This window comes from Gekko japonicus, unplaced genomic scaffold (genome assembly GCF_001447785.1).
Source record: "Gekko japonicus isolate JY-2015 unplaced genomic scaffold, Gekko_japonicus_V1.1 scaffold475, whole genome shotgun sequence".
Classification (NCBI taxonomy): Eukaryota; Metazoa; Chordata; class Lepidosauria; order Squamata; family Gekkonidae; genus Gekko; species Gekko japonicus.
Window position 1 is genome coordinate 768,057 of NW_015172019.1, and position 9,903 is coordinate 777,959.

General features: G+C 39.0%; 1 protein-coding gene across 1 annotated transcript in view; it reads left to right on the plus strand.

Annotated features, from left to right (window-relative positions):
• Positions 1–9,903, plus strand: part of ZFHX4 (zinc finger homeobox 4) — a 238,079-nt gene that overhangs the window by 167,426 nt on the left and 60,750 nt on the right. The window contains 1 exon segment of the mRNA XM_015420487.1: positions 6,574–6,600. Coding sequence (XP_015275973.1) covers positions 6,574–6,600 — 27 coding nt within the window.

Consider the following 9,903-nt stretch of genomic DNA (forward strand, 5'->3'; position numbering starts at 1 on the left):
ATGCCTTTTCTCGGTACACAAAAATGTGAGCCTTTCAAGATGCACAAAAATGGCATGCTTGCTTTCTCTATAACATTATTAATCAATTTTCTCTGTAAAGATTTCAGCACATATAAAGACTCCACAACATACACTTTATCTATTTTAGACACGTACACAAACACATATATGAATATACATTCATACATTCTACAACACAATAACTGTGCATATAATCTACTGCCATTTCTTAAATCTTGAGTAAACAGTATATTTAGGAGACCCATTGTTAATTTTAAAATATAAGGTAATGATTTGTTAGTTTATAGGCACAAATACAAATCAATAAAATATGCAAAGATTTCATTTATTTTATAGTTCTGTTACACACCTGCAAGCATGTATTGCCTTAAAAATGACTTTGTCATGGTAGGTATGTTCAATAAACCTATATACCTCTGATTTTGAGCCAATTAAAAGTCATAAAGGTGCCTTACCTTTAATGTTTAAAGTCTGTCGGTTTTCTGTATATTCCATGTACCGTACATTCCTTCATCTTGCTGTATTATCCACTGGCAAAAACTAGTAAGCGAGTTAAAGTCTGATGACGCTAACGAATCCCAGCGCAAATGACTGAATCAATAGAAAACCAGCCACTGCTGTTTAAGTGTATCGATAAATGTACCTTTATTTTCTCTTGAATGGATAAGTGTCGCAGTTAAGAGTCCTATAGATCTCTTAATTGAAAGTTAATTTTAAATCAATAAAGAGAGTCATTTAAATATTGATCAACCCTTTCTACACGAATTGTTAGCTGATTTTTTTTTGCAACAACTTTGTTTAAATGCAATCAATAGCCCACAATCAGTGCATTCCATAAAAAAATTGACAGATGTTCCCAAAATGCCTGCTAGGCATAAAGTTATCTCTTTACATATGCAGCATATATATTTAAGCACACTTTCAGAGGTTTACAGGTAGCAGCATCCCTGGGAAGAATATATATTCTTAAACCAAACAGTGGTACCTAGATGCATTTTCCCTTTATTTACTGCTTAAGACATTTGGGATTAAAAAGAATTAGACTGGATCCAAAGAACCTCAGAAGTATTTTCATGAGTCCACCAGAGCTCATGTTCATATGCACGTGGCAAACCATCATTGAAACTGATGGGAAAAGGGAAAGGGGAAAAGGGGGGGGGGGGCTCAAGCACATCCAAATGCTTAAAGAAGCCCTTCATATCCCAGCCAACAACAGCAATTTATAGTGCAACATACTTCGGTAATTCTTACAGACTTGGACCAATATTATTATCTTTATATTGCATATGGGTGATGAGGATGGTCTCCCTATCTGGTGTGTTCATGACTGAGAGTATATTTGAACTTGTTATTTCCCATCTTGCAGATCTTAAAGATGTAATTATATATAGAAAAAATGTGTGCATGTTTGTTTCAAGTAACAGATCTGTATCATAACCCATTATTTATTACATTTTGTCTCAAACTGAGTAGTATACAAGGTCTCTCTAATCTTGGAGCCTCTCAACAACCCTAAAATGTAAGTTAGCTGAGAGAAAGTGACTGTCCTGTAGTCTTCTAGTGAACTTTGTAGTTGGAGGGATTTGTACCCTGATTCCCCCCCAGTCCTAATCAAACATTGTTATCACTGTACCACACTGTCATCCATTAATGATTTTCCATATTGTAACTGTTTAATGAAAGAAGGTACCGATAAGTATGTGCTTATGAAGTTCTTGTGTCTAGCAGGTTTTTTAAAAAAGTTACTTCAATATGTATATGCTATGTATTTATCATTACTAATGAATAACATTATCACCTTTCAATGTGATTTGAGTTAAAACATTTCTTTTCATAATAATGATATTGAGTTTTAATAAACTGCTACATGTGGCTTTCAGCATGGAATTGTTTATGGTTCACTAACAGGAACAGGATATCCCTACGTACAACACAAGAGTCACAGTAGAACTGGCCATTGGTAAACAGACCATGTAGATTGTACATTTCTGTACTGAAATGTTTACAGTTTTGAGAAGAATTCCCTTTTGAATTCAAGAATAAACCTGCTAATATAGAAGAGAAGAAGAGGAAGAGATTGGATTCATACCCCACCCTTCACTACCCAAAGGTGTCTCAGAGCGGCTTACAAACTCCTTTTCCCTCCCCCTCCCCACAACAGACACCCTGTGAGGTAGGTGAGGCTGAGAGAGCTCTTGACAGAAACTGCTCTTTTTCAAGAACAGCTTGCCCAAGGTCATCCCACCAGGTGCAAGTGGAGGAGTGGGGAATCAAACCAGGTTCTCCCAGATTAGAGTCTGCGCACTTAACCACTACACCAAACTGGCTTTGGAGCAATCTCTATTTTAAGCAGTAAGTTCTTCCATTGAATATGGTGGGCTCAATCATATTATTGTTTTCAATCATAGTATCTTTATAAGTAGTGAAACCAAACATGTATGTTTTCAATCTTATCTTTATAAGTAGTGAAACAAAACATTTCCAGCAACTTGGACATGACTAACAGATGTTCTGAGACAGTGCCTATACTGGTCTGTAGAGTTCCAGCTTTGGTGCAGGGAGACAGCTCTTTTTCCTTTGCTCATGATCTGGAACCCAGCCTTTCTCCGGTCCTGGAATAGTGACATTCACTGTCATTGCTGAGCCAGTACTGAATTGAAGAGAGAGGTTTTTTGCTATTTTTAGTTAATATAACCCCATTTTAATGTTCCATGGATTTGTTTTAATTTAATTCTGTGTTTTTTCTTTTTACTTCAACATCTTTGAACGCATTTGATTCCATTTTCAGTGTAAGAGCAGCCATATTAAAAGAAAAGTTGAAAAAGGAATGGTGTGGTATCATTAGTTTATATGCATACAGGTTCAGCTTGTGGAGATGGCTGTTTCTGGGATTGGTCTTAAGATGTGTGACTGATAGATCTTATTTGTCTGATAGAGTTGACCAGGTGAAATAGAGCTACAGCTGGTTACTTCATTAGGTCCTCTCATTGATTGAACCCTGCTGAAGTGATGCAGCAGGCTCCTGAGATAACTGCTGGTAATAGAACAAAATGAATTCTTATCACAGAGATTGGAAAGGCCATTAACCCTGGCCTCCAATGCTTTTCAGAGGTCACAGACAGGAAGCCAAGCAGTGACTGGTAAAACTGTTTTCTGTCTAACTACAGGTCATGTTAGAGGGTGTGTGTGACTTTTTTTTACCTTTCGGCTTCTGTACAGATAACACTTTGATGTTGGCAGATGTTAATAATAAGCTGTAAATATTCAAAGCAGAAGAAAACTGAGAAAGCACGGGAATATATTTCAAAGAATATTTAACAAAAAGGCATTTGTGGCTGGGATCAGTATTGGCTGATACTTGTTTGTAAACTGAACAAAGAATACAGACAGACTTTTAGTTAAAAACAAAATAAAACTTGGCACAGATTTATATGGAATATATTTTCTTCCTAGACGAAGGTTATAATTGCCCACATTCTTGTCTGCTTTTGCCAGCAAGTTCATCTGTGAATTAGTGCAGGACCTGTTTGCCTTTCACCTGGTTCAGAAGGGTATATATCTGAGTAACAGTCCTATAATTTACATTTAATGCAACCTTTCAATTGACCAAGAGCCCACAGCCTAAGCCCCAATCTCACAGCTGTGGACTTTCCCACATTTGTCAAGTCAGTGCCATTCTGGGATAAGCTAGAAGAAATCATCCATTTAGAGCCTGCACTGCACATGACAATTTTTCTAACCTTGGTGACAAATTTACTCAGTAGCGCTGGAGAGCAAGAATTCTGTTCTGTTCTATGTTTGGGAAGAAGCAATGTATAGTTACATTGGGAATTTCAAAAAAATTAGTAGCTCCCCTATGCCATAATATGCAACACAACTCTCTCCCCCCCCCCTAGTGATATATAGAACTGTAATAGCAAGGTAATTCTATACTGTGCTTTAAAACAAACATAAATGCTGCATCCTGGTATGAAAGATAAATTCTGCAGGATTTACAATTCTGCAGACTGTGAGAACCATTTCTTGGTTTGCTAATCATAAATCAATTGTGGTGCAGACTCAGAAATTCTGGCTAAAACTTGTTGCTGACCCCCCCCCCAACAAATCCTAGGTATTTTCCACCTGCTTTCAAGCTGGGTGTATGGAACTGTGTATATGCATCAGTACCACTGGATAAAAACAACAGGACACCATCAAAAGCTGAAATAAATAAACAGAAACATTTCTGTTGTCTACAGCTAGGTGTACATGACATCCTTCATCCTAAAGAATAAAATCTAGCAGAAGATTCTGAAATATATCTGATTCTTTCAATTACATGAACTATAACCTTTTCATCATGAGCATTAATATGTGTACATCTTTAAAGTACATTATAAATGTATGGTTCGATGTCTCATTTATAGAGAATGCTATATTCTATCCCAGAGGTGTGAGTCAGCATAACATAGGTAAAATACGCTCATGAAACTTGCACAATGTACTAGAAACATTAGGAGAGAGAACTCTATGTTCATGCCAGATTGTGTAATCAAGGACTGGCATTTACTGTTATCAGAGATCTCTTTTAAGAATGCCTGGTAAGCTCCCTCTCCTCTACCACCCACCCCTGAATCAGGTTTAGATTTAGTCGTGCTATATTTAAGAAGTACTGGATTTGTTTCTAGGGTTACGTTATTTGACCATGGTAGGTGTAGCTGCGAAGCAAACAATTTTATCCTGGTTGATTTCCCAGCCCTAAAATGTCCATTTCTTTGTTTATTTCATTGAGCTGTTTAAGTTAACAATAACCTGAGTGGTATATTCAGTTTTCATAAAGAAGTCAGTGAAATAATATTATAGGTATAAGGTGGCTAAGCTAATGCATTTTTGTATCTGACCTAATTCACCATTGAGGGAATATGTGTTGTGCTGGTTTTTATTATTTGGTTGCATTCCACAAACTGATTTCCATGGGACCTTGTAAAGCTTCTAGATGTATTTGCTGACAGACCATTTTTGTTAAGATTTGTTTAAATAAAAAGGGTGCCATGGCAATGGAGAAACAGATGATGTTTTAGAAACACAGTCAGAATCTTCAGTAATAAGCTACTGTGATACCTGACTCTCTGATATTTCTAATGGGCATGATCCAGCCAATATTAAGCATTTTTAAATCTCAGGTATTTCAATGAATGAGATTTGTCCTTAAATATCCAAATGAAATCAAAGGAAGTAAAAGTGCTTATATTTTTTGGATATGTCCACACTGTAAAAATTCTAGCATGTTATAAACTCTCTTCTTCAAAATTTTCTTTAGCTTTCTTTTTGCATGTTATCTGCTATGGTTATAATGCCCTTTCCCCACAAAATTTTAAATCAGAGAAATCATGGCACCCATCAGTACTTGAGACTGCCATCAGTTTCACTTCTTTTTCTGCTAGTGTAGATGTTACACTCCTGAATTTATAGAGGGGAAATTTAGAATAGGGTATATACATTTAGGGAAGAGTACACTTGCACAAAAATTCATTGTTGCTGGGCAGCTGGTCTGACTCTAAACTGGATGATCTGGACTGGGCGTTACAAGACGTGGCTAGATGGCTTAGGCTGAGCCGACTGAAGTTGAATCCGACAAAGACGGAGGTCCTGTGCCTGAGTTGGGGTGGACCGAGGGTAGGGATTCCACTCCCGACCTTCTATGGGGCTCCATTGGTGCCAGTGCCAGAGGTTAGGAGCTTGGGAGCAATGCTCCCTCTAAGCTGCGGGTTCTTGTGAGTAAAAATTCTACTTTGTGAGCTACGGGCATTAAAGTGGTGAGTGAGCGATTTCACTACTGCATAAATCAGTTTGCTCTGGAGCCCTCCTCCCTGAGCTAAGACAAAAATGTGTGAGCCGGAGGCTAAAAAACTGTGAGCTAGCTCACACTAACTCAGCTTAGAGGGAACACTGCTTGGGAGTGCTCTTGGACGCCTCCTTAACAATGGAGGCCCAGGTAGCAGCCACTTCCAAGTCTGCCTTTTACCATCTTTGGATTATCAGGCAGCTGGTTCCCTTCCTTGAACGGAACGACTTGGCAACAGTGATCCACGCAATGATCACCTCGAGATTGGACTACTGTAATGCCCTCTACATGGGGCTGCCCTTGTTGCAAATCCAGAAGCTACAGCAAGTGCAAAATGCTACAGCCAGGCTTTTAATGGGCCTCCCAATGTGAGAGCACATTCAACCTGTGCTGAAGGCATTTCACTGGCTACCAGTAGCATACTGAATTCGCTTCAAGGTGCTGGTTCTTACCCTTAAAGCCCTTTATGGTCAGGGACCTACATACCTGAGGGACCGCCTTTCCCCAAATGTTCCCCAGAGAGCACTGCGATCAGGGTCCCAACATCAATTAGCCCTCCCCGGACCCAAGGATGCCAGGCTGGCTATAACCAGGGACAGGGCTTTCTCAGTGGCAGCTCCTCTTTGGTTGAATGAGCTCCCAGAAGTCTGCAGGTCCTGCAAGACGGAACTCTTCCACCAGGCCTTCAATTCGGAGCTGCCTTCAATAGAGAACCCTGTCCCCTGAAGCTACCAGAACAGCTAGATCGACTTCCGGTTTAAGCGTTTCACCACTCGGACGCGTCCCGCCTCGCTCTGATGGAGACGCGCCGAGACCCGGCTGACAGGAGGGGTCCGAATTCATCCCAGACCTCCCTGGGCTCTCTGTATGAGACCCCCAGCCTGGGGAGCTGAGGAGAGCCTCTTCCAAGGCGACGGCCAAGGAATTGAGGGTCACCTTCTTCCCTGAAAGGTACCATTGCCGTGGAGCCAGCATGGCTCCCAGAGACAACTGCCAGAGCAAACGATCATGATCAAACTTCTAAAAATACTTCCAAAAGATCTCCAAGGCTCCAAACTGTGAGTTAAGCAAAGCTCATGTGAAAAAAGCGAACTGAACCTTAGTAGTAATTGGAAGCACCTAAGTTTGAAGCGCTGGAGGAGAGGAATTCAATCACCCCCCCTTCTTTTGAGTAAACTTTAAAAACGGTTTTAAATTGGAAATAAAAAGACTTCGAGCTCAAAGAAGCACATAAGAAGTTAAGTGAATGCAAAAACTGCTAAAGTATACAAAGTGGGATTAAATCACATAACTTTTGTCTTGTTTTGGAAAAAATTACTTCTTGTTGATATTATGGCTGGAAGAGGATGGAGGGCACCGGAGAAAAAACTGATGGCCAGAAATAATGTACCAATGACTCCCTCCCAGAACCAGGAAGTAACTACAGACTTTTATTCACTGTTAGCAAATGTACTGCGCCCCCTAATGGATTAGATGACTAACCTCAACATTAAGTGGGACAATGTCCAAAAACAATTGAACCAAGTGGACAAAAAGAACCTCAGCAACTGAGAAAACGTTGAAAAAGACTGAGAGCATTAACAAAAGAGTGGATGAAGCAGAGAAGGAGAGCTCCTCTGATAAAACGCAACTAATACAGCTCCAGCTGGAAAGATCCATGTACGTTCTACGTTTCCATGGGATCCCTGAAAAGAAGAACGAGGATTTAAAAGAACTTTTGGCAGTTGCCTTGGCCCCATTAATGGATTATAAACAAGAAGATTTAATAAAAGAGATGGATGTGGCTTATAGGACTTAACCGGACTTCGTAAACTCCCAGGGGAAATCTACCTAAAATTCACGAAACGATCTACCACAGAACTGGTGCTAAAGTCAACAGTGGGAAAAACCTTAAAAATCAAGAATGAAGACATAAAATTTTTGAAAGACATCCCGTTTGAAGTTAGAAAATGGAGGGAACTCTACAGGATGCTCACTCTAACTCTGCAAAAAAAAAAGGAATACCATATAGATGGTTATTCCCAGAAGGGCTGAACTTCAACTACCAGGACAAAAAATATAAAATAGACTCTGTTCCAAAAGCGGAAAAATTTATTAATATAAAAAAGAAGCAGAAGGAAAAGAATTTAAAACCAGATGGGGAGGGAAAAGAAGAAGAACCCCACTCACAGGATTCAACAAGCCAAAACTCCACGTCATCAGAATAATCTGAATCAGAGAAAGGAGAGGCTGCTCCAAAACTCCTGAAAACAAAGAAACGCAAGAAGAAAAGACTCTAGAACTAAGACAATAGTACTAAAGGCAGTAATTGTGTTAAGCTATTAAATGTGTACTATCATAATTGAACCAAATCTCTGTATAACTTGTAATAGTAGGTTAAAAAGCATTTTTTTCAACTATTCAGATTGTGACATGTATTAGGCTTTTTCCGTTCCCCAAATCCAGTAGATGAAATAGATTAGAATGGTAGAATGGTAGTTTTCCTTTCCCTATCAAGTAGATATGTGTATTACATCTCCTTTACCCATCACCCATATTATTAGTGTTAGGGTATTAGTATCCCTTCCCCCATCCCATAATTGTAGTGTGTAGAAAATGCAAAAAATAAAAAAGTCCCCTTTGGGTGGGCCAAAAAAAAAAGAACAGCTAGATCTATGGGCTGACCACTAGGATGGAACACTGAAGGCTGACCACCATCATTTAATAACCTATTATTAATGTTAGCACCTTTTAATTTTGGAATGCTTTCTAAAAATATAGAAAAAATCATATTAAAATTAATTGTTATATAAAAGTGAGAAAAGGCATAAAAAGAATGTTGTTTGCTACTATAAATCATACAAATATACAGTCAACCAAAGATACCTTACTCATGATGTGTTTTTCCCCCTAGGAGAAGCAAAACTACTTCTGTATCAAAGTTGATTCCATAGGGTATAGAACTTCTTTCCATTATAGATCTAATTGTGATTTTTCTGGATAGCTGTAAGTGCTATCAAGACGTAAAAATCTTTCAGTTTTCTCAGTAAGACCTTCCTCTGAAGTTCTTTCCCCCTCTTTCCATATTATAGCAAATATTAGCCTAGTTGATGTCACTACATATAATGCAATCACATGATACACTGCATAAAATAAAACTGCATTCAGTTAGTCAATATGTATTAGAAACCTAATAGCCAAATCACACTTTACTCTCAAAACTCAGGTTAATCTAGATGCAAAACTGTGACAAGGGCCCTGCTTTTATATTCATTGCTGAGAAACTAACCATTTAAGTGCACATGTACCATTCAGATTTAACTGTGCCATGCTTGCATTTTGCTGTAAAAAGTGTTTAGTGGAAGAATGCTCTCTATTACTTTTAGCACTGTTTTCTGATAGGCTTTACTTTTTGTATCTGTTAGAAGTGTCCGAGGTAAAATCGGGGAGTTGGAGTGCTTGGTGTTGGAGGGAAAAATAGACATTGTGGGTATTTCAGAAACTTGGTGGGATGAGGAAAATCAGTGGGATATGGTGATTCCCGGGTATATATTATATCGGAAGGATAGGGGGGGAAGGGTTGGAGGTGGGGTGGCTCTGTATGTCAGAGAGGGTATAAAGTCAAGTGCTTGGTGTTGGAGGGAAAAATAGACATTGTGGGTATTTCAGAAACTTGGTGGGATGAGGAAAATCAGTGGGATATGGTGATTCCCGGGTATATATTATATCGGAAGGATAGGGGGGGAAGGGTTGGAGGTGGGGTGGCTCTGTATGTCAGAGAGGGTATAAAGTCCAGAAAGATTGAGATGCTAAGAGAATTGGATTCGCTTCTGGAAGTTCTATAGGTTGAAATAGGGGGGCCAAAAGGAAACTTAACACTGGGAGTTTGTTATCGCCCACCAGATCAAAAGATAGAGGAGGAGTATAAAATGATGAATGAATTAAAGATAGCAGCTAGACAAAAACACTGTGTCGTAATAGGTGATTTTAACTACCCACACATTGATTGGGTCAATATGTGTTCTAGTCGAGAAAAAGAGATTGAGTTTCTAGACACTCTAAATGACTGTGCTATGGAG